This window comes from Macaca fascicularis, chromosome 4 (genome assembly GCF_037993035.2).
Source record: "Macaca fascicularis isolate 582-1 chromosome 4, T2T-MFA8v1.1".
Taxonomy (NCBI): domain Eukaryota; kingdom Metazoa; phylum Chordata; class Mammalia; order Primates; family Cercopithecidae; genus Macaca; species Macaca fascicularis.
In genome coordinates, this window is record NC_088378.1 from 34,181,376 (window position 1) to 34,206,157 (window position 24,782).

The 24,782-nt window shown below is 40.8% G+C and overlaps 1 protein-coding gene across 7 annotated transcripts in view; it reads right to left on the reverse strand.

Moving 5' to 3' along the window:
* Window positions 1–24,453, reverse strand: part of SAMD3 (sterile alpha motif domain containing 3) — a 66,996-nt gene extending 42,543 nt beyond the window's left edge. For 3 of the 7 annotated variants that reach the window (XM_065543390.2, XM_065543389.2, XM_074039003.1), the window contains exons 1-4: window positions 23,483–23,509; window positions 23,069–23,168; window positions 22,209–22,398; window positions 16,777–16,884 (exon numbers count right to left, since the gene is read on the reverse strand). In XM_065543390.2, coding sequence (XP_065399462.1) covers window positions 16,777–16,884; window positions 22,209–22,398; window positions 23,069–23,168; window positions 23,483–23,485 — 401 coding nt within the window. In that variant the 5' untranslated portion in view covers window positions 23,486–23,509. Of the gene's footprint in view, window positions 1–16,776; window positions 16,885–22,208; window positions 22,399–23,068; window positions 23,169–23,340; window positions 23,510–24,423 lie in introns of those variants that run through there. The other 4 variants (XM_045391540.3, XM_065543391.2, XM_015448643.4 and 1 more) reach the window with 4 other exon arrangements.
* Window positions 24,454–24,782: the final 329 nt, after the last annotated feature.

Here is a 24,782-nt window from a genome sequence, read left to right on the forward strand (position 1 = left end):
TCAGTAATCTTAACATCTATCTCTTTTTTCCTAATAATTTTCAAGTAGCTAAATTAGCTGCCTGCCAGGTCCAGGTTTTGAAGTTGTTATGTTACTTAGTACCACCTCAACAGATAAGTTCAGTGTTCCAGTGTTATAAAATAAAGCTCGTTACGCTGTTTGTCTTTTTATTCTACATACTTCCCCCCCTTTTTTTTTCAGTGTCGGGGCAGAGACTATACTGCATGGTATTATTTCTCTCAAACATCCAGAATGTAGCTAGACGCATAGAGGATCCAAGAAGACAGATACTCCATCTTGCTCTCAATAGAGTAATGTATTAGGAAAGATCAGAAGCATCAAATTTTCATTTTCTTTACATTAAAACAATGTAAGAAGATACTCTGGAATTGACTAAAAACCAACCCATGCCACCTAATGCCAGTCAAAATGAGTATTACACACGAAAAGTGATTCATCAGAAATTAAAAATACATTCTAATTTGCAAGTAGATAACTGCAGGCAAAATCATTTCTCATCTGTAAAATTATATTTGCACTGGATTAAAAAAAAGCTTTACTGTGGGGTTAAGATTATTCATAATATTTTTATTAAGCTGGAGTTGGGCAGAACACCAAAATAAGTCAGCCAAAAGTAAGGGCAGAGAGCAGACGGCAGTTCAACCCAAAGGCCGGTTATATTACTGTTCCCACCTCAGAACCAGGCTCTTTGACAAAATCAGCACCACAAAACAACAGATATCTAGCCCGAAGTATCTCAATCCTGGGTGCACGGCAAAATCAACCAGGAAGCTTTTAAAACATGTTAATGCCTATAATTGGCCCCTGGCTAACTGATTCAGAGTTCACTGCTTACTAAACTCTCAGCTTATATGTAGAGCTTATATTTGTAATAAAATAAAACTTACAGTAAAGTTAAGACAACACATTTGATAATTGGCCATATCATTATTGTATTAGGTGCTAATTTAAAAAATGATTAGATGGTGTTTTCATGAAAAAGCTAATTGACTCTCCAACATTTTCTAACTTTAGTAAGAGTGAAAAAATATCCAATTCTTACCCTACTTCCAAAGAGCATATGGTATACTCTGATGAGGCTCACACAGGGTAGGAAAGATGGCTCTGTAAAGAACGGGCTCAGGTGAGCACCAGCTCTCTAAAGAAAAATCTGAATGCACAAAACAGCAGTTGGTAGAGAGCAGAAGAAACACAGATGTTATATGAGGGCGGGGACTATTTGTTTAATCTCCAGTGTATATAACATTGTTTAGCAGAGTTGATAATACAGTGATTTTTTGTTGAAAGAATAAACCAGACACCTGAAAGAAGTAGCTATCTAAGCAGGGCTGAATTTGATTTGGTCTGGGCAAAGATATGGACACTTCACTGGTCCGTGATTGCATTCATTACCCTGTAGATTTGGCTACCCATTTATGCTCTAGGCATGTCTTTCAAATCACTTTCATTCTGCTTTTCCTTAACCTCTCTTACCTGACTCTCTTCCCAATCACCTCACCTGGACTGCTTCCTCAAAAGTCAATAATGATTTCCTAATTGACCAATGCAGGGCCTTTTGACCACAGCCTTTTATAAGACCTTTGTAACTGCATTTAGTGCTATGACCACTTCCTCAAACCCCTTTTCTTCCTTATCTTCCTTGACACTGTTTCATTTTCCTGCCTCTCTTCTGTTCTCTCTGACAACTTGTTTATTTGCTGATTTATACCTCCTTTACTTTCTGTGAGAATTTGCACATGGCTGGGTTCCTGCCCGCTTAATCCTCTGTATTGCTCTCTGCTTTCTTCCTCAGAGACTCACCCAGCCCCATGACCTCAGCTCTGAGCTCTATGTTGATGCACTGTAAATCTATCATCAATAATCTGTTCTCCATGCTCCATCTTAGATCTCCAACAACAACTTGTACATTGTTTATCTTATACTCAACAAATCCAAAAATAATTAATAATCTTTAAAAAAACAAACAAAAAAAACCCCCAAAACTAGGCTCTCATGTTCTAGGAACTGAACTGTGTTCCTTTCAAATTCTGTATGTTGAAGCCCTAACCTCCAATGTGACTGTACTTGGAGATAGACCTTTATGGAAGTAATTTAGTTAAATGAAATCATAAGGGTGGGCCCTGAGATGATGGGATTAGTATTCTTAAAAGATCTGTATGCCATGTGAGGTCAGAGAGAAAATGTAGCCATCTGCAAGTGAAAAAGAGGGTCCTCAACAGAAACGGAAGAGGTCAGTGCCTTGATCTCAGGCTTAGAGCCTCTAGAACCACCAAAAAATAAATATCTGTGTTTAGGTCACCAAGTCTACGGTATGTGTGGATTAACACAGAGAATTCCAATTTCCTTGTTTCTTTTACTGCGCCCGTCTCAGCAACTCAGGTTTAACATCGTGATGTCTCTTTTACCTTCATTTTTCACTCCTAAGTGTCATGAAATTGTCCCTATATTTTATTTCTGTATTTATTTACTTATATCCATGGTTCATGCTACTACACTAATCCAAGTATTCGCCACTCAAATGTGGACTGCTTCGATAGTCTCCTAGCAGAGTTCTGCTGGAATGGCTTAATGAGCTCCCACTGGACCAGCTATCTCGCAAACATTAACCATAAACATTAAACACATTTTTAAAAAACTAACTGAAAACACTGAAAGGTGAAAAACAGAATGCAGGTTTTGAAAAGAAGCCTACACTTAGAACAAGAGGAAGACACTGGGCCTTTGATGAGGTTCCCTTTTCATGGCTTTTGGCCTGGAGGCAGGCCTCACCATGTGCTGCCAAAACTCAAATAGAAAACCCTGTAGTATTTCTGGACGCAAAGACTTGGGGGCAGAATTTCGGGCAACCGCATATGTGGAAAAGAAGAGGAAAACCCCAGAAAAGAATGAACTAATGAGGGAAAAACTCCACAATCTGTATATCAACTGTTCAAATCTCTGGATGATCCTGAACTACACACATGCATAACTGGACTAAAGATAAAAGAACTCAACAGATTTTAACCGACACCCAGGAGACTGAGTTTTCCACGTGAGTCCAACCAATTTTGTGGTTTCCTAGAACAAAATGTCAACACTCTTTGGGCGAACACAACAGATTCAAGAGACTCCACATTGTAACATTCATATTTAATCCAAAATTATGTAATATACCAAAAAAAACCGAGAAAATGTAATCCATCCTCAAGAGTAAAGATAATCATTAGAATGTGATGCTAAGATGAACCAGATGTTGGCAAGGATTTTAAAGCAGCTATTCTAACAATGTTCAGTGAATTAAAGGAATACATGCCAGAATGACTGAAATGACAGGAAAATTTAGCAGAGAAATAGAAATTGTTTAAAAGGAACAAATAGAAATTTAGAAGAAAAAAATACAAAATTTGAAATTGAAAATTGTACTAGATAGGATTAATAGCAGAATGGAGATTTAGGAGGAAGTAGTCATCTGAATTTGAAGACAGATCAACAGAAATGATCCAACCTGAAAAACATGGGGAAAAGAGATTAAAAAAAAATAAGTAGCTCATTTTTTCTAATTTCAGGTTCTCACAATTTATCCCCCTATACAGCCATAAACCCTTCTCCTCTCTGATCCATCATCCAATTTAACATAAACACCGATTTAATCAGTGGAGGGGGCAGGTAGAACTGGCCAATAGCTTCCAGGGCTGCTTTTGGAACCAAGACATGGTCCAAGGTCCAAGCAAAATAAGCCAATCTTGCTTGACACCATAATCATGTCCAACTTCAAACACTATTCCTGGTACTGAAACATCACTGGCAACCAACGTGGAACTATAACTTCAAATTTATAAGTCCCATAGTTTAAAGATCAAGTATATAGAAGATCTGCAAGTTCACATTCAGCACTTGACTACACTAGATTATCTGCCTTTTGCACGATTTCACATTTTCCAGTTGTCATAGGCATGATAATCTTCCTGTGTGCGGACAATGTAACCCATATATGTATTGAGCGACACAGGTGATTCAGGATTCCTCTATCCCCAGCAATTAGACACCGTGAGAGTTTACTATGCAGTGAGAGTTTACTATGTTAGTCTCTTTGACCAATAACATCTTCAGTATGTGGTCTCCCTGAGAGGAGAGTTACGGCTTCCTATTTCTGAGGGTAACCTGAGCCAGGCTCATTCCTTAATTATCATCTCTTTGGGTTCCTGGGGCTCCCCAGGAAGAGGAAAATAACTATGATTTGTTGACATATTTGGATGTAAATATTCGCATTTGGAAGGAAAACTCTGAGTCCATTCTCTGTATTTAAATCCCTTTTGGAGCTACTCAGTGTTTGGCAGTTATTTAATCCCCATGAAAGTGGATAATATTGCCTTAGGGAAAAAGTAAGCTCTTCAATTTCCAAACCAGAAAGCTTCAGCATTTCTTTTTGAATTGGAGGAAGCTTAAGAGTTTAAAACTGTTGCTTCCTTCCTTTTTTTTTTTTTTTTTTTTTAACAGAGCCACAGTTTCTTGCTTTGTTGAAATTGGTGCTTCCAATTTCATCGACTTAAATTTAAAGGAATTTTTTCTTTCTCTTTTTACTTCTACAAATAAAACAGGTGATAGGATTTTAAAATTCTATGAGAAAAATAAAATTCAATGGTCTGTAATTTCTTAAAATCCCAAATTTGAATTCTTCGTATTTACTAATTAGGAGTTTTTGTACTCTCTTATTATCATCTACTACACACTGTGAATTATCAGATCCAGTCCAGACACAAGGCTTACTAAATCTCCAGAATGCACTATGCATGTGTTCGCTGTTGCTTCACTTACCTAGAATGCCCTCAGTTGCCCTCATTCTTCTAGGTTTATCTCAAGCCTTCTTCTCCATTGGGTTTTACTCACTGCCACACTCCTGCCATGCATGTGGTTCCCTCATCTGAATCCCCGACCTGGCCTGGTCCAATGCTGGCCCCGTGAGCACTCAACTACATCTAGTCTCCTTATCTGTCTTGATTTTCCTATGTCCTTGTTGAATGAAATAGTCTGTGACAAAAATATTGTAGAAAGATTTCAGAATGTTTGAGAAAGATAAAAAATATCAAAGAAAACATTCTATGACTGATAAAGATAGTCTGTAGTTCTATAAACTTGTGTTTTCTTTTCTTTTTTAAGAGACAGGGTCTCTCTCTGTTATCCAGGCAGGAGTGCAGTGGCACAATCATGACTCACTGTAGCCTCAAAGTCCTGGGCTCAACGGGAGCCTCCCACCTTAGCCTCCTGAGTAGCTAGGACTACAAGCATGCACCACCACACCCAGCTAATTTTTTAAATTTGTTTTTGTAGAAATGAGGTCTTGCTGTGTTGCCCAGGCTAGTCTCAAACTCCTCAAGTGATTCTCCTGCCCTGGCTTCCCAAAGTGTTGGAATTAGAGATGTGAACCACCACATCTAGCCTAAATTTGTGTTTTCAGACGTAATATTGTTCCCTTTCAAAAAGGAGCTCTCTGTTATGCTAAAACAGCCCACTCATGACAAAGAAACCACTCACTAGCAAGGCACCAAGTCAAGTGGTGAGTGAAGAGAAGTGCCAGGTCACTAAGCCCATAAATTTGAGATACGAAAACCAGTGAGGCAGGCTAGAGGCAGATCTGGGGATTGAGGTGGAATCCTCTGGAAACACAAAAGGTATCTGAGAACTAGACTGTGACTGTGGAGAATTACAAAAAGGTCAAACACACCAAAAATAAACCCTCCGAAAGCTGTTTTCTCAGCATCTCACCAGGCTTCAGTCGCACCCCATGTGGCTTTATGGGACCCAGGTGAGAGTTCATATCGCACTCAGCTGAACCCTGGTTGACCTTTAGAGTCATAGCTCATAAATCATCCCTGTTTTCCCAAATTTTGGGGCGCAAATTGTACCTTTCTCCAAGGGCACCCACTTGGAGACAATCTCCTGCTTTGAGGAACTGTGATACTTTCCTAGTCTTGTAAAATGGTATTGCTTTCTGGTCCTCCAGGGAGGAGAATAAGGGACGAGCAGAATCCTTTGCCTTGAAGAACACACATCCTGGCTACAGGGCTTGGTCTTCTCATCTCGAGTGCCACCTGCAGTACTATTAGTACTCCCACCACTGGAAGAGAAAGCAGTGAAACTATGCTGCTCTCCAGGGACTGAACTGAAAGAAATTGTGTCCCACAAGTAGGTGTATTGTGGCATCCCATTTTCATTTAATTCCTCTCTACATCCAAGCCTGCAGACTTTATACACTGAAAATGGTATAGATTGGGATACCCAGTTTATGTTATCAACTCTGAAGCTAAATGGCATGTGATCTCTGCAACATCCCAAACCTGAAATGTTTTGGGGGCATAGAATAGGAAGAAGCCAGTGGAGGCTTAGATATCTATTTAAAGAATTTGCTGTCATTTTATCCTAGGACAGAAGATATTATGGTGCACACCCCTTCCAAACAGGGAACAAATTTTACCAAATTACAGATGAACCAGAAATTCTGCTTCTGAGTTAATTATGCCAGTAACCTGGGAATTTCCTGCTTTACCTTGGCAAGAGTAGCTACTGCTAAAAAAACAAAGTAAACAAGAAGTTTTGAAGAGCCCAATAGAGAGACACATGCCAATGAACAAGGTGAGATGCTGTCTCTGAAAATATTGAACAGTGTCACTTCAAAGCACCTATAAACTATGAAGAGAATGCTGTTTTGTTGCAGCAACTGATGGCACCCACTGTGAATTCAGAAAAACGTTTGAGTCACATTCCTATAATTTTGATGTTTGCTTTTAATTTATGTTTTATAGCCCAGGGCTTTCACACCTGGCAATACATTTATGAGATTTCCAGAGGAATTACATGTCTGAAATGCATGTGTGAATCTATAATCAAGCCCAAAGAAAAAAGAGATGTGACCAGCATCAGGCACCATGTCTTGGCAAAGTTAGACAGATGTCCCACAAACCCTCCATGTTCTTGGGCCCCAATGTGAGATTCAAGGCATCGGGAGTCTTTGAAGCCCTAATTCATCAAAAATGAAGCAAAAAGAAAAGTTTTTAAAAAATCTTCCCATTCCCCAATTCCTCTTGGTATTGACAGAAATGTAAAGTTTCAGAAACTCAGCCTTTATCTTATCTACCACCATGACACATATATCAACAAGTCTCACAGAGCTATCACCTCTGAGTCCTTCTTTTCCTTTTTTCTTCCTCATTCATACGCCTGTAATCCCAGCACTTTGGGAGACCGAGGTGGGTGTATCACAAGGTCAGGAGATAGAGTTAATCCTGACTAACATGGTGAAACCCCATCTGTACTGAAAATACAAAAAAAATTAGCTGGGCTTGGTGGAACATGCCTGTAGTCCCAGCTACTTGGGAGGGTGAGGCAGGAGAATCGCTTGAACCTGGGAGGCAGAAGTTGCAGTGAGCTGAGATCACACCACTGCACTCCAGTCTGGGCAACAGAGTGAGATTCCGTCCCCACACCTCCCCCGCCAAAAAAAAAAGTAATGAGGCATGACATACTCAGTTGTTGCAAAATGGTTCAGTAGTGCTATTTTTGCAGTTCATAAGTATTAAAATGTGTTTAATTTATCACCAACAATCAAAGTGAGCAAGGACATTTGGTAGCTACTGAGGAATACAGAAAATTGGGTCTTTAAACAAAAATGATGAGGGCCTCTCTTTGGGAGGTGGTGGCATTATTGAACTGTTTAGACTTACTCTGTTGAGTGTTTTCTTATATGAAATGTTAATATGGAAAAGAGTGAGCAGAAGCTGTAGCTTTATCAGAATCCCTATTTTTCATCCCACTAAGTTCTATTGAATAAACTGTTGGTCATATTCTTCGCAATGCTATACTCATGTTTGGTTTCTCATATTGGTTGATAGCACCGCTAGTTACACAAGCCAGAAGTACAGGAGAAAGTTTACCACCTAGCAAACTCTCCCCTTCTCCTCATTAACAGACTCACCATGTCCTGTTGATTTTATATTTAAGCATCCTTTTTATGGCCATTACCACCATCTTAGTTTAGACCTTCATCAATTCTTGCTTGAACTTTAGTGTTTTGATGGGTCTTCCTCCTCTAATTTTTCTCCAATCCATTCTCTACATCACTGCCACAATAAATGATGAAAAGTATGTGTACCTGATCAAATCACTGAATCTCTTTGATTATTTCCTAACGTACAGCAGTAGTTTTCAATTCTCACTATACATTAGAATTACTTGTGGAACTTAAAAAAAGGAAAATACCGATGCTGTTCTCATCCCCAGAAGTTCTTATTCATCTAATGCTTTGTTACTCAAAACATAGTCTTGGCTGGGCGTGGTGGCTGACGCCTGTAATCCCAGCACTTTGGGAGGCCAAGGCGGGTGGATCACGAGGTCAGGAGTTTGAGACCAGCCTGGCCAACACACACACACACAAAATAGCCATCTCTACTAAAAATACAAAAAAAAAAAAAAAAAAAAAAAAATAGCCAGGCATGGTGGCAGGTGCCTGTAATCCCAGCTGAGGCAAAGAGAATCGCCTGAACCTGGGAGGCGGAGGTTGCAGTGAGCTGAGATCACGCCACTGCACTCCAGCCTGGGCAAAAGTGTGAGACTTCTTCTCAAAACAAAAACAAAAACAAAAAATGGTCTTAAAACAGCACTGGCGTTAAGAATTGCGGAATCCCAGCCCCCACCCCAACCCACTAAATCAGAGTCTGTGTTTTAACAAGATTCCTCCGTGTTTTATAAGTACAGTAGAATTTGAGAATCATCAGTTTAGGGCATTGGTATTTTTCCTGCAAGTCCACTAGATGAATCTAATATGCAAAGTTAAGAGATGCTTAGCATGGCATAGAACTCCCCTCCTTACCTCTCTATCAAAATATCACCATTTTCTGGTGATAGCAACTCCATTTTCTCTGTCTCTGTCACATTCTGAAAATAATCCAAACAGAATCCTCCATGCGATTTCAGGTGTTTGTAACCTTGCACATACTGTAAACATCCTTTTCTTCAACAGCTTCATTTTCCTTAAGATAAATTTCTAATCATCTTTCAAAATCCCTCTTCAGTATTTGTGGGCCTTTCCCCAAGGGTCTTTGCCACGCTTACTTCCCAGAAAGTCTTACTTCTCCCTCTCTCTGTGTTACGTCTGCATTTCTCTTTCGGCATATTTTTCTGCGTTGCAGGTACTCGCTTACATATCTGTCTTGCCTACCAGACTCTAAATTCCCCAAGGAAAGGAATAAAGTGTCCACCCCCAACTCCATGTCTACATAGTACCTAGCGCATGGGGTATAGTCAGTAATTTGGACTGAACGAAAGAAAAACAGGATTAGAAATCAAGATTATTTTGGACCTCTATAAAGACTTAATAATACATTTAACAGAAATGACCAGGAGTCAGGGTTCTTTATCAATCATGTCAGCCCAATCTCCCCTGATTCTGTAATTCCTGTTTGGCTGGGTCCACAGATATCCTCCCCTGAGAGAAAGTTTGGTTCTAGCTCAAAGCCAATATTCCTCACATCATTAGGGTCCCTGCTCAAATATCACCTAGTCAAAGCTGAAAGGACTTCCCTGAGAACCCCATCTGAAACAGAGCCCTCCTGGACACTGACACATACACGTACACACACACTGCTCACTCTCTGTTCCTACTCCTGCTTTTCTGCATCACTGGTCTTCATAGCATTTAAGCACGTTTATCATCTCATGTTATATTTATTTATTTTTCTCCCCACATTAGAAGGTGAGCTCTGCAAAGTGGGAGGCTTGGTCAGTCTTTTTTCCCTACTGTATCCTCAGTACCTACAACAGTGCCTCACACATAGTAAGCACTCAGTAAGGATTTACATATTGAATGAATGAATGAATCCTGATTTAGGTAAGGAATCTTTAAATAAGTATTTCCTAAGGTGTTTTGTTGTAATGTTAATAGATGTTACACAAAGAGAATCCCGGGTTAAACAAAGTTAAGTCGGTTTTTTTGTTTGTTTGCTTTACTATAGGACTTCTCAAAGCCTACATTACTACATTACTGTATGCTGGGAATCTCTAATCAAGGAATAGAGTTAGTATGTAATATTTCCACAACACAGAACCTTTAGGCATAAGGTTATACACATGCAAGTGGTACAAAATGATGGGATCTTGCATTTCACTCTCAGATCCTTGCTCCACTGCCCTGGGACTCAGATCTAAACATGTCAATTCAACACCTGTGTGATCTTTGATGCCCACCCCCACCCCCCCGCCCACCGTCTCAGTGGTAACTGGCTTCTCTAATCAGATTCTTGAAACTTCCCTCTTCACCTCATGGTACATATTGGTTCATAGACCTTGTTTCTGTTTTGTTTTCTACAGCAACAACCAACAGGAGTCCCAGGCCTTCTGGGAGGCCTGAAGCATACCCTCCTCTTGCCTGGAGCCCTGAGTCCTGGGAAGGCTTCCAGATACTGCTGGTCTACCTGCCGTTCCTAGAGCTGCTTCTGCTTTGGGACCACTTGTTAGAATTGAGAGCAGAATTTTTTTTTTAAATCTCTTTGGACCCTGTGTCTTAGTGACTGCCCAGACAAGAACAACAATAGGTAAAACTAATGAGCTCCTAAGTTTTTTCATAAATTAATTCATTCTTCTATTTATTTTACAGATAAGAAAAGTAAGACCTAGTGAGGTTATATAACTTGTCCAAGATTACTCAGCTGGTAAATGACAGAGCTAGGGTTTAAAACTAAACTCAAATACTTGCCTATCTTCATCTCCAGACTTACCAACCCTGGCTATTAGCAGGTTGACATCCTGGTCTAATATCTATACTTATTGCTCTCCCAGACCATCTGCCCTTTAGCTCTATAATTGAATCACCATGAGTGACAATGGATCTCAAGATATTGCATCTCACCCCCGTGTCTTCCTACAAGGCTCTTGCATTATCTATTGTGGTCACATATATTTCAATTAACAAGAGCCTACAGAAAATGCTCAATACATCTGTTCCTTCATGCAATGAACATTTGTTGATCACCTGTGTCAGGGACTGGATAGATGAATAAGACTGGTTCCTCTCATCATTCCCTCACCCAGAGCTCTTGGCCTAGGGGACCAAGGAATTGAGGAGTAGGAATTGAGTAGATAAATCACACATCTAATTGGAACCTGCATTAATGAACCCATAACTAGGCTGGCACACTTCATTGCAGCTTCCCTTTATTGCACACTGGTATTGGATGCACACCCAACTGTGTGGCCTCTTGCCTGAACTACCCGTGTGGAAGAGCCTGCAAACAATACATCAGATGTGTTGAAATCCGTTGACATTTGCCTTAATCACTGAGCAAAGGCAGAAGGATTAGCTTATTCTACACCATTTCATTGCAGTGGCCAGACCGAGAACAAAAAGAAAGTTTGTCATTAAAATAATTTTTACATATGCATGAAACCATGACTAATTTATAATTATACCCAAAAACAGAAGCAAAACATCTGGACACATATATTTAAAATTCAAGTGAGCAGTCTTGAAAGTAGCATTTAGGAAGCCTCTACCTGTTTATCTGATTTCATGCCTTATTAGCTATAAAAGAGAGGTGAACAGTTTCAAATAGGATAGACAAAAAAAAAAAAAAACAAAGAATAACATTGTAAAAAAATGCTCTTCCCAAAAATCACCAGCACATGATGAATATGGGACCTATTAATCTCTTCTTCCAGAAAGGGCATTTAAGCAATTCAGTAAAGAGCACAGTATCTTCATGACCAGCCTGGGCTACATGTTGAAACCCTCTCTCTACAAAAAATACAAAAATTAGCTGGGTGTGGCAGTGCATGCTTGCAGTGAGGAGACTGAGGTGGGAGAATTGTTTGAGCCTGGGAAGTGGAGGTTGCAATGAGCTGAGATAGTGCCACTGCACCCCAGCCTGGGTGACAGAGTGAGACCCTGTATCAAAAAAAATTTTTTAAAGAGCACAGTATCTGCTGTCACTGGAGAAAAATGCAATATGCCACAGCACTCTAGCGTTTGCTTGGACACCCAATTCACCCACTGGAACACACATGTCATTTGCACTACTGTTAGAGCCATTCCAAGAGCTAGAGTCAGGTGAGTTTCCAGGCTTTTTTTTTTTGGTCAGCAAACAATCTGGATGGAATGGACATGTTCACTTCAGGGAAAACAGGAAAAAAAAACCCCACAAGAATGGTAACTGCCAGCTTGTGAGGTGTGGTAACAGCTGCCAGGTGCTTTAATACGTTCTATCATTGGGACCTCATAGGACTACATATTGAGGTTCAGGAGACATGGTTCAGAAACCATTTGGTGGGCAAATGGAGGAGTCAAGATTTGAACCCAATATGTGAGACTCCAAAAGCTGGCACTTATTCCCCATCCCTCTCTACCTCTTGAAAAAGGCTGGCTTCAAGAAAGCCCTGTGGTCAAACACCTTCGGATTTCTAGCCTGTTATGGATGAATGGCTTATAGACCCCTGGAGTTTGGCTCTGTTAAAAAAAAAAAAAAAAAAAAATTAACATATGGATTGTATTAAAATATCTAAAAAAAATTGATGTTATTCAAATATTTATCCCTTCCTATGAAAGTGTATTCAGTCTTTCATTGGCTCACACATCCCAAGATTATTTTATTTTATTTTATTTTATTTTAACAGAGTCTCACTATGTCACCTAGGCTGGAGTGCAATGGCATGATCTCAGCTCACTGTAACCTCTGCCTGCTGGATTCAAGTGATTCTACTGCCTCAGCCTCTTGAGTAGCTGGGATTACAGGTGCACGACACCATGCCAGGCTAATTTTTGTATTTTTAGTAGAGACAGGGTTTTACCGTGTTGGCCAGACTGCTCTCAAACTCCTGACCTCAGGTCATCCACCTGCCTCAGCCTCCCAAAGTGCTGGGATTATAAGCATGAGCCACCATGCCCGGCCCCAAGTTCCATTTTAAAGCTCCTATTGAGCCTCTATGTGCAAGCAGCCAAGCTAAATGCCAGGTTTACAATAGCCAAAAAAATGGTCATTGTCCTTGAAGCACTTATAGTCTAATGAGAGAATACAAACTTTAAAGTGATCAATTTCATTAGCTAGTTTACAAGTCAAGCATGAGATAAGTAGATGGTACTATACACAGAGGAAGGGCTCCGTGCCTGGCCTGGAATGTCACCAGAGGCTTTCTGTAGAAGGATGTTGAGCAGAGGAAGGGAACTACACACCATGACACAAAAATCATACAGGAGGCCCTTAATCAACAACTGTCGACTGGATAGTGCCCTAGGCAGAGGGGCAGGAGAAAGGGACCAAGAGTGGCTCCAACAATCTGGCTCACAGGGTTGGACGGTGGAGCCACCATCTGAGATAGGACATTGGAGGGGAGAGAATCTTCTGCCCCCTCTCAATCCACAGCCCTGGATAAACGGCAGGGCCACAGGGGAAATATTTAAAATAGGTACTTCACCCTGCCTTTATGGGCCACTCCTCCCACACAGCTGATTGCCCAGGAGAGGACACTTGATTCAAGCTGGGCCCATGAACAAAACAACACTGAAAGAGAGTCAGTTGGCTGGGAGGACCTGAGCTGTTTATAGGGAGAATTTCCATTGGAGTTAGTACTAGGGCAAGGCAGTCGTATGCCAGGCAGTTTGAGGGAAGCAGAACAGCCAGAAGTAGTATGATAAATCTGTCCTCGTAGGGAGAAGCAAGGAAATGAGGCCGACTAGACAGGGAAGCAGAATGGAGACAGAGACGACCTGTGAGAAAGGAAGGGACCACTTCTCTGCCTGGCTTTCCAGCGCCTGTTTCTTCATGCTCGGGAACTTACTTGTTCTGCCCTTAGATGCTGGGAAATGCTTTGCTTACCATAAACTCCCGTTGTCTTTACTGTGAGAGGAATTTTGTTTCTTACTGCCAAATACATACGAAGGCAGGAAAGATAAGTTTACTTTTTGAAACATTAACCCCAAGGTACAGCATGCAGAGATGGGCAGCTGGTGGTAAACACAGAAGTAAAGGGCTTAGGAGAGACTTTACGACCAGAGATAAAGATAGGGGCGTGTCACTTCTAGTTTCCAAACCCTTCTACTTCTCTCAATTTCTTAGCCAGTCCTATTTTTCTCCTCCCCCTTGCCAGGTGTTATGAAGAATGTGAAATGCCATTAAGTGAGCCATGTGAAAACAATTGGAATAACCCTGCCCAGCCAGTATCACAGGAGCATGATGAGGACCAAATGTCAGAGGGCTTAGAAAGGAGGAAAGATAGCCTGGGCAACACACCGAGATCTCATCTCTACACATCATTAAAAAAAGTAGCTGGGCCTGGTAGTGCATACCTGTGGTCCCAGCTACTCCAAAGGTTAAGGCGGGAGGACTGCCGGAGCCTGGAAGGTCAAGGCTGCAGTGAGCCCTGATTGCATCACTGCACTCCAGCCTGGGTGATAGAGTGAGACCCCATGTCATCAAAAAAAAAAAAAAGAAAGAAAAGAAAAAAGAAGAACTACAGGTATAGAAGGTTGCATCCTCATCTGCTGTGTTAAGTAGGCAGAGAAAAGACACCCTAAGGAAAGTAGGAACACCTCCAGGAGCAGGGCTGGAGAAATGGTTGTACACCGAGTGTCCTCTGTGTGCTTCCACTCTGCTTGGAACTTGGCAGGCATTCTCTATTTTTAATGCTCAAAACAGCACCATGAGAAAGTATCATTATTATTTCCATTTTGCAGATGAGGATACAGAGACAGTGCTACCAGGGTAGGTAGCACTGGGGCTAATCACAGTTCTCCCCAACTCTACTCACACTTCCACAGTTGTAGACATGTGGACTGGCTGCAATTAGCAGCTTCCTGTTGGAAGGGGTAGTGGAGAGCTCATGGCTTACTCCGTGCACCTGGAGCCAATCACAGGCAAGCTCTAGGAATCAGCAAGCACCCATGAGTGGGAAGGAGGGGAATGAAGCCACTTTACAAATGGATTTCCACTTTCTGAATCGTAGTTCAATCCAGGAAGACCAAGGCAATGAATTTCACACATAGGACATGCCCTTCCACCTTCTTCGTCGCCACCCCAAACAAGAGTCAGTGGGCCCTTACACTGGGAGATCTTGAGGCACCGAGGCTATGGGGCTGGAGGTGGGGTCCAAGGTTGAAGAGAGGGAAAGAGAGCAGAAAGGACAGCCCAGAGCCAAAGCCCATTTGCAGGAGCTCCTCATCAAAGCTGCTGCTCTTCTCTGCGCTCATAGGGCTGCTGGGACCTTGCAGGCCTGAGTCAGAGGTTATTGCCCAGTCCCCTGAGCTCTCATGCTGAGGGTGGCTAGGTCCTGTGCTGAGGCAGTAACAGCCCACTTCGAAAAAATAGCTAGAAACCCTTTGACTGCTCTAAATCTCGTTTGTACTCATTTACAAAAAGGAGAGAATAATGCCCACCTTTCTGAACTGCTGTGTGGGCAAAACGAGCTGATGGTGTAAATGGTTTGTGAAAACTACATCCTTTCTTGTCTATTGCCCGATTATTCTTTCTGTGCAAGCTGACAGTCTCTCTTTTCAATGAACTACGTTTAAGGCATTGCATTTGCTTGTTAGTGGTTGGAGACAATAGGTAATCTGAGTTATGGATGCACGGATTGCCTGGGTGGGATGGCTGTGAAATGCTCTAGAACAGGAGTTCTTAACCCCCAGGCCACATACCAGTACTGGTTCATGGCCTGTTAGGAACCAAGCCACACAGCAGGAGGTGAGCAGCAGGTGAGCCAGCGAAGCTTCATCTATATTTATAGCCACTTCCCATCACTGGCATTACCACCTGAGCTCCGCCTCCTGTCAGATCAGTGAGCATTAGATGCTCATAGGAGCGCAAACCCTATTGTGAACTGTGCATGTGAAGGATCTAGCTTGCGCACTCCTTCTGAGAATCTGATGCCTGATGATCTGTCACTGTCTCCCATCACCCCAAGATGGGACTGTCTAGTTGCAGAAAAATAAGCTCAGGGCCCTCACTGATTCTATGTTATGGTGAGTTGTATGATTATTTCATTATATATTAGAATATAATAATAGAAATAAAGTGCACAATAAATGGGATGTGCTTGACTCATCCCCAAACCATCCCCCCGACCCCAGTCCTCGGAAAAACTGTTTTCCATGAAATCAGTCTCTGGTGTCGAAAAGATTGGGAACCACTGTTCTAGGGGATGCTGTGACCTCCGTATCACATCTTACCTATGACCATCTCAGCACCAAATCCTACATGTGGTTCTCTAAGTCTACCGTTTTCCTTTGTTCTGCTGTAATCCATATATTGAAATATTACACTATGTAAAACCCAGTGTAGGAACATGGAGGAAATGTTTACCAAAACAACTGGAATATAAAGCAAATGTGTACCTCCCCCTAACGGGAGAGTCAAGTTAAAGCAACAACTACAAAATTCAAAACTCAAACTCCACCAAGGGATACTCTATAGAACATTATTCACTGAATAAATTTCATCTTTGTGACTACTGCCAATCACCTTGAAGAGTTTATCACAGAAAAATCCTCTTTTTCCTTAAAAATGTACACTTGAAACATGTACACTATCATTCTAAAACTTCACTTTTACAGTACAAAGATCAGGAAATTTAATCTTCATCTTTTACCAAATATCTTTATCACTGGATAAAAATATATTCCCTTCCAGGAAAACAAAAAGTTTCAAATTAGAAATACATCTAAACATATGAAACTTTATCAAGAAGAAATAGAGAAGAATGTTATTTGGCTTTAAACTGTCTTAAAGTTGGTATCCCCACCTCTGTTTCAATACTCTTTGGTCAATTAGTCCATTATCAAAGTTTTCAGCTGGATAGAAAGATGGCATTCGCTCCCCATGGCTGGCTGGACTAGAGGACTCTTCATCCCTGTAACGAAGAACGAAGAGGTGGGTCAGGCACTATTCAACAGGTGACATGACCATTGATCTCACAGCAGTTCAGAGGGTAGCACCAGCCCAGAGTAAATATCATGGTCTGTGTCCACTTCCAAGTTCCACATTAGACTCATGAGTAAGAGAACGGAAAGAAGGCCCCTCTGGCGTCATTTAATTAATTGGTTCTACGTGCCAGGAGGCAGACTGCTGCCAGTTCATAATGCTGTTTTCACCGATCTATCCTATTTTGAAATGGCATTAAGACAATATTTTCCAGCCGGGCGTGGTGGCTCACACCTGTAATCCCAGCACTTTGGGAGGCTGAGGCAGGCGGATCACGAGGTCAGGAGATCGAGACCATCCTGGATAACACGGTGAAACCCCGAGTCTACTAAAAATACAAAAAATTAGCCAGGCGTGGTGGCAGGCGCCCGTAGTCCCAGCTACTCGGGAGGCTGAGGCAGGAGAATGGCATAAACCCGGGAGGCGGAGCTTGCAGTGAGTCGAGATCTCACCACTGCACTCCAGCCTGGGCTACAGAGCAAGACCCCATCTCAAAAAAAAAAAAAAAAAAAAAAAAGACAATATTTTCCTTTATGAAATGATGGTGATTGTAGAATGTTTCTTTTTTAGCTAATATTCTTGTCTGGCAAAATTAAATGGTAAACTCTCAGATCCCTACTCTGCTTTCTGCCACTTTGGGAGACATTTTATTATCTGTGAAACCTCATGATCTTAGAAACACACTCTACTAACTCCCTCATTTTCCAAGTAAAGCAACTGAAGCCTAGAAGGCAAAGCAACTCCTGGTGAGCTACTCAGTAGCAGTGCCAGGATTTGAACTCAGTTTTTCACCTTCCTGACCAATGATTTTTCTACCAGTTTCAACAAGAACAACAACCAAAAAGCAACTGCAAATATGCCCGCCTATTTCATATCCCCATCATTTGCTGAGGTATCAACAAGATGCTAAATATCCTGCCCAGAAGTGGCCTACAAATCCTTTTTAAAATAACGTGCCAGGCCGGGTATGGTGGCTCACATCTGTAATCCCAGCATTTTGGGAGGCCAAGGCAGGTGGATCACCTTACGTCAGGATTTTGAGGCCAGCCTGGCCAAGATGACAAAGCCCTGTCTCTACTTAAAACACAAAAATCAGCTGGACGTGGTGGCAGGCACCTGTAATCTCAGCTACTCGGGAGACTGAGGCAGGAGAATCACTTGAACCTGGGAGGTGGAGGTTGCAGTGAGCTGAGATCGTGCCATTGCACTGTAGCCTGGGCAACAAGAGTGAAACTCCATTAAAAAAAAAAAAAAAAAAGCCAGGTGTAAACCAAAAATAAAATTCTAAGGCCCCCAACCATTTGAATGGACCCCTCCTCTCAGCTAAAGGCACTCCAAAATTAACCTGAAAAACTAGTTCAGGCCATGATGGGAAGGGAAGGTTGGACATGCTTCATTATACCCTCCTCCCTTTTAGAATTCAGGAAAAGTTGACCAGCATTAACATCAACACAGACATTAAGTCTAATAAGAAACATTTATGGGCCAGGCATGGTAGATCATGCCTGTAATCCCAGCATTTTGGGAGGCCGAGGCAGGTGGACCACGAGGTCAGGAGATCAAGACCATCCTGGCTAACACAGTGAAACCCTATCTCTACTAAAAATACAAAAAATTAGCCAGGCGTGGTGGCTGGCGCCTATAGCCCAGCTACTCAGGAGGCTGAGGCAGGAGAATCGCTTGAACCTGGGAGGCAGAGGTTGCAGTCAGCCGAGACAGCACCACTGCATTCCAGCCTGGAAGACAAAGCAAGACTCCATTTCAAACAAAAAAGAGATACATTTATGATCTATTCTCTCTGAAGCCTGCTACCTGGAGGCTTCATCTGCATGAGAAAACCTTAGTCTCCACAACCCCTTATAACCCAGACATTTCTATTGATAATAACTCTTTCAATCAATTGCCAATCAGAATTTTTTTTTTTTTTTTTTTGAGACGGAGTCTTGCTTTGTCACCCAGGCTGGAGTGCAGTGGCCGAATCTCGGCTCACTGCAACCTTTGCCTCCTGGGTTCACGCCATTCTCCTGCCTCAGCCTCCTGAGTAGCTGGGATTACAGGTGCCCGCCACCATGCCCAGCTAATTTTAGTAGAGACGGGGTTTCGCCGTGTTAGCCAGGATGGTCTCAATCTCCTGACCTCGTGATTCGCCTGCCTCTGCCTCCCAAAGTGCTGGGATTACAGGCGTGAGCCACCACCCCTGGCTTTTTTTTTTTTTTTTTTTTGAGACAGAGTCTCGCTCTGTCACTCAGGCTGGAGTACAATGATATGATCTCGGCTCACTGCAAACTCTGCCTCCCAGGTTCAAGCAATTCTCCTGCCTCAGCCTCCTGAGTAGCTGGGATTACAGACACCCACCACCATGCCTGGCTAATTTTTGTATTTTTAGTAGAAACGGGGTTTCACCATGTTGGTCAGGCTGGTCTCGAACTCCTGACCTCAAGTGATCTGCCCGCCTTGGTCTCCCAAAGTGCTGAGATTACAGGCGTGACCCACTGCACTGAGCTGCCAATCAGAAAAATTTTAAATCCACCTGTGATCTGGAAGCCCCAGCTTTGGGTTGTTCTGCGCTTCCAGTTCAAACAAATGTAAATCTTACACTGACTAATGTGTTATGTCTCCCTAAAATGTATAAAAGCAAGCTGTACCTGACTACATTGGGCACATGTCATCAGGACCTTCTGAAGCCGTGTCATAGATGCATCCTTAACCTTGGCAAAATAAACTTTCTAAATTGATTGAGACCTGTCTCAGAGACTTTTGGGTTCACACAGGCAACCACTAGCCATTAATGGGAATCTACTCAAACGGAAACCTATCAGCTATCTCAGATCTAGAATGCCATCACAGACTCTTTAGAAGGGACCTAAAGTATCACTTATTCTATCTACTTCATTTTACAATTGAAGAAGCTAAAACTAAAAGGGGTCAGACAAATTTCCAAGGCTGGATGAAGGGCTAATATCATGACAGGGGGTTGAAATCAGGTGTCTTGATAGCTAGCTTCAGGGTTCTTCTGTACACCAAGTCTCCTATCTTTATTAAACACTCTCTAAGGGGGTTTAATTACACAGCGTATTCTCATACCTCTTTCTACTATCATTCTCCTTGATGATTGTCAAGTGACAACATAGTTAATAAATATATTTGACAATAAGCAAATACAACCAACAAGCATTTTAATCAAATATAAAGCAGTAAGTTTTCTCTTCTCACATGCAATTGTAATTCTGCACCAGAAGAATTTAATCTAAATACAAGACAAACAAATCCCTAAGGTGAGTCAGCTGCTTGTGGGTAGAGTGCAAAGTCCCCACTCATAAATCCCCAGACAAACAGTGGTCCCAGTCTTGGCCATGTTTGAAACTAGCTTTCTTAACCCGGTTAACAAAGTTTCATATTTAACACAGGACTATTTTAGTCTAGGAGAAAAAGGACAGATTTGCTCAAAGATTGTGATACTCCTAACATCAGTGTGAATTAAAGACGAGGTAAGTACCATATTACTTTTCACAATGTACAGATGAAGAAGCAGGAATGCCAACATTTAATATAATCAATCCAAGTCAGTGGTAGAACGAGGAAGGAAGCCCAGGTTTCCTGGCAGTCCAGCCAGTTCTCTTTTGCTTGAGAACATTACAAACTGATTTGCAGTGGAAACAAGACTGCCTGTTTTCTTCTAAGCTGTGCCTAAGGCAATATCAAGATTCCACTCAATGGAAGGGAACTTCCAGCTCAAAAGTCCTACTCATCCCAAAATACAAGGAAATTACCCTGATCTCTCTTTCAGGTTCCTACCCTTCCCTTGCTGGGAAGGAGTAAAAGCTTGCAATGGGAACTTCATCAAAACTTACATGTTCAAGAGTGTCCTCTTTTACACAGATATGCCAAAACAATGTTTAGAAATCCTTCAAATAAATCAGCTGGGGGCCGGGCGAAGCAGCTCTTGCCTGTAATCCCAGCGCTTTAGGAGGCTGAGGTTGGAGGATGGCTTGAGGCCAGGAGTTGGAGACCAACCTGGGCAACATAGTGAGACCACCATTTGTTTAAAAAAATAAAAATAGATTAGCCAGGCATGGTGTTGAGTGCCTGTAATCCCAACTACTTGGGAGGCGGAAGCAGGAGGATTGCTTGAGCCCAGGAATTCGAAGCTGCTGTGAGCTATGATCCTGCCACAGCATTCCAGCCTGGGGGTCAGACTGAGATCCATCTCCAAAAAAACCAAAAAGCTTTTTTTAAAAAAAAATCAATTAGTAGAATTTCCAGTCCAGCTCTATACCATCCCTTCAAGGCTACCTATTCCCCTCCATGTCCCAAATATTCAAATATTCTAGAAATAAACTTGCTTATGTCAGGTCTCTACCATTATACTACTTATCAAGGAGAAAGAGAGAAATCTTTATTATTACCAATCTAATCTCAAAAAATTAAAGTAAAAACATAGAATAGATTTTATCAATCATCAAAATCTTTAAAATTTATTTAATCTTAGAAACCTTACAAAAAAATCTTGAAAATGGAAAAATCAAATCAGAATGGCTGAAATGATCCCAGGGCATAGATGGATGTGTAAAATGAAAATTTCAGCCTTATAAATCCTGTATCATTTCTTTCCATTGCAGAAGTCAGTGATTAAAAAACAAACAGATAAAACCATCCCCAAACTTCAGAGCTTTTATCTGCCACCACTACTTTTTCTACATGATTTTTTGGGGTGTTTCATAGTATTCATTATTATAAGGATACTCTTAAAAAATTAGAAAACTCATGTGACAATAATGTGTTTAGCAAATTACATCGTAAAGGCAAGTAGAGGAGAGTGTAAGTTCATTACTCTAAGAAATCCTAGGAAAATAAATAACTAGATTAATAAATAAACAGTTTTGGGAAAAGCAAAGGAGCAATCAAGATGCCTTTTCCAAAGCCTGATCTTAAAACCAGAGCTTCAGGATCCGTTTCTCCTTCTGTTACATGTCTATTTCACCTGCTTGTTCCACAGCATTTTACATAGAAACTCCTTGCTAATAGGACTTCCCTAATGATTGGAATCAGTGTTTAAAAAATGGTGTATAAGAAAGTTTCTTGACTCTTAAAATTTTACAACGTCCTTTGCTCAAATATTAGAAATACTGTACATACAGTCTAGCAGAAAATGATCACAATTTTCAAAGGGCTTTAAACCCAAACGTCATGCTCTAGACACCATTGGGAAAACGGGAAAAAAAAAAAATTAAGGCCATTTATGAACATACTCACTCTCGGGCTGCTTCTGTTTGCATGACCAGGGCTGCCTCTTTGGGGTTTTCTGGGGACTTCAGTCCTTGAGTGTTCTGCTTGTATTTTTTAATTAAATCCATCAGAACAGCCTGGTGCCCAATTTTCTTTACCAGTTGCTGAACCATCCGATCATTAAGTGCGAGAAGAGCGGCCCCACTTACTTCTTCCTCTGGGAAATAGAAAAAAAATTAGTTTCTACATGGCTTTCTGGCAAAACACAGGCATTCTGAAGAGGCAAAATTCCCTCTAGTGATAAAAGGATCATCTAAACTTGTCCCCTGCCATTATAAATGTATCCATATTTTTGACAAAGACAGAACTCCAATGTTGCATAATTCCAAATCAATGCCTGGTCCTAAGAAAGCACCAGAACATGGAATCACAATAAAAAACTTATTATTTCCACATTAACACCCTCCCCATTCTAGTTCTCTCTAACTGGTATTGTTTTATAAAGAAAAAAACCTTAGGAAATTATTCTTCGTAATACCTCCTAGCCGGTATTGAACCTTATAAACCCAACACTACAAAAAGTACATACTGTATTACTTAAGAACAAAAGCAATATTAAATGCATATATCAAATATGTATTTTAAATGACCCGTAAGACTTTATTTTATTTGAGTTCTTGAAACACTATATTCTCCTGTGGATGTTACTTTCAAGTGGAAACTCTGCTACAGTCCATAAAGAAATGTAAAGTTCTCTACTGCAGCAACCCCACATCCACATTTACATGCACACAGACATTTGGCAACAAAAGTAATTTTCAGTAAGAGAGGACATCAGAATATCTAGGTTGCTCAATTAAAATTTTTGGAAAGTATAAACAACTCACCTTGAAACCTATGAACTAGCTCGCCTAAATTTTTCTCCACCAACCAACTGCAGACCTGCTCAACTGACCAAGTTTCCATTGCTGTCTCCTGTAAATATACCTGTAGAGCAAAAGGTCAGAGAATTCTCCAGCTTTTCTTTCTGATTGTGCCTTAATTTTTTTTAATAGCCCCTTCCTTTGCTAGACTCCTTTATACTCTCAATGTTAAGCTTTTTAAAAATTACGATTTTTACAATGTACATTTAAAAATTGCTAACAAAACACACACTCACTTTAAAAATAAGACCTGATTTAAAACTATTTCCTAGTATCTCATTTCTCAGATTTCTTCACCTTCTCCTACTTTTTTTCCACAGGCATCCTAAGCTTTACTAACAGACAGCCAGAGACACACAATGGTACCCAATCCTGTACCATTAACACCCAGGTTTCTTCACAAAGAAAAGAAAGGTGTGAAATTCACCAGTACCAGGCTCCTCAGGAAGTGGTTGACATTTACAGAAGGGGTGGGCAGGGGAGGAAGGGAGGAAGGATCAGATAAAAGCCTGACAGAGATACTTAGTAAACCAAGACTGGTTAACCCCTTGCTTCTCCTAGCTAGGAGAAGGAGATTGTAACTTACTGCTTCTCATTGTTTTCCTTTAGCAAGAGGAGGAAGTAGGACCCAAATTTCTCAGGAGAATCTGAATGTTTCTGTCCTTCCTTCCAATACTACTCTTACATATCCCTCTGAGTTCTAGAACTCTATTGGACACTGTTATGATTGGTGAGATAACTAGGATAAACTACCACTCTGACTGAAAATTTTTTACTTAATTGGGCATATTCAAAATTGGAAAATAATTAAATATGTTAATAATTATTGTGAAAGAAGCGTAGGCAAAGTTTGCAAGATACATTCTTTAACTATTTCAGTTATTTTTGCATGCCGCTTGTCTCCAACCACTTAGAAAACTTAAAGCTATTTCCCTAAGGAAGCTTATTTCTGGTTTTTGTAATTAAATCCAAAGGACTTCTGATGGACTTGGAGGCGGGGTGGGTGGGGAGGGAACTGAAATAAATTTAAAATATTTTAACCTTTTATCATTACTTGTCAATTTGAAATCTCAATCTAAATGATATAGATTTACTTGTACATTAAGATACTGACTATTCTATAAAGACCAAGGAAAAAGCTACTCTTGGAGAAATGGAATCATAAGGAAAGATAAAAATGTTTATTAGTCGTGAATTTAAATTTTATTGATGGAAGTTTTAAATAGAACTATTGTTGTATTTTTCATTTTTGTATATTTAAATAAGTTACAATTACGAACATTATAGTTAAAATAGTGGAAAAGGGGAAAGATGTTTACCTTGCATATGTGACAAGCTGGAAAGATAGTCTTCAAGAATCATTTCCTAGAAAAACAGGTAGACTTCAAAGTATTAAGCCTCATACTCATAAGTATTCACAAACACCAACTTGAAAAATTGAAAACAAGGGTTAAATATAGAAGAACATCTTTCTGAATTTCAGCAGTGGATTTAATTTGCTATGACAAACAGTAGCCATATAACTCCTCCCCTAGGCTAAGCAGCAATAGCAGGGTGTGAAAAGTCATTATTTGCGAGACTCTGGTGTAAATTAAAAATCACACCTTTCTGTCACACTTCTGGCTTCCTTGCGAAGATTAGGACTTAGGGAAAAAATAGAAAATAAAGAAAAAATAAA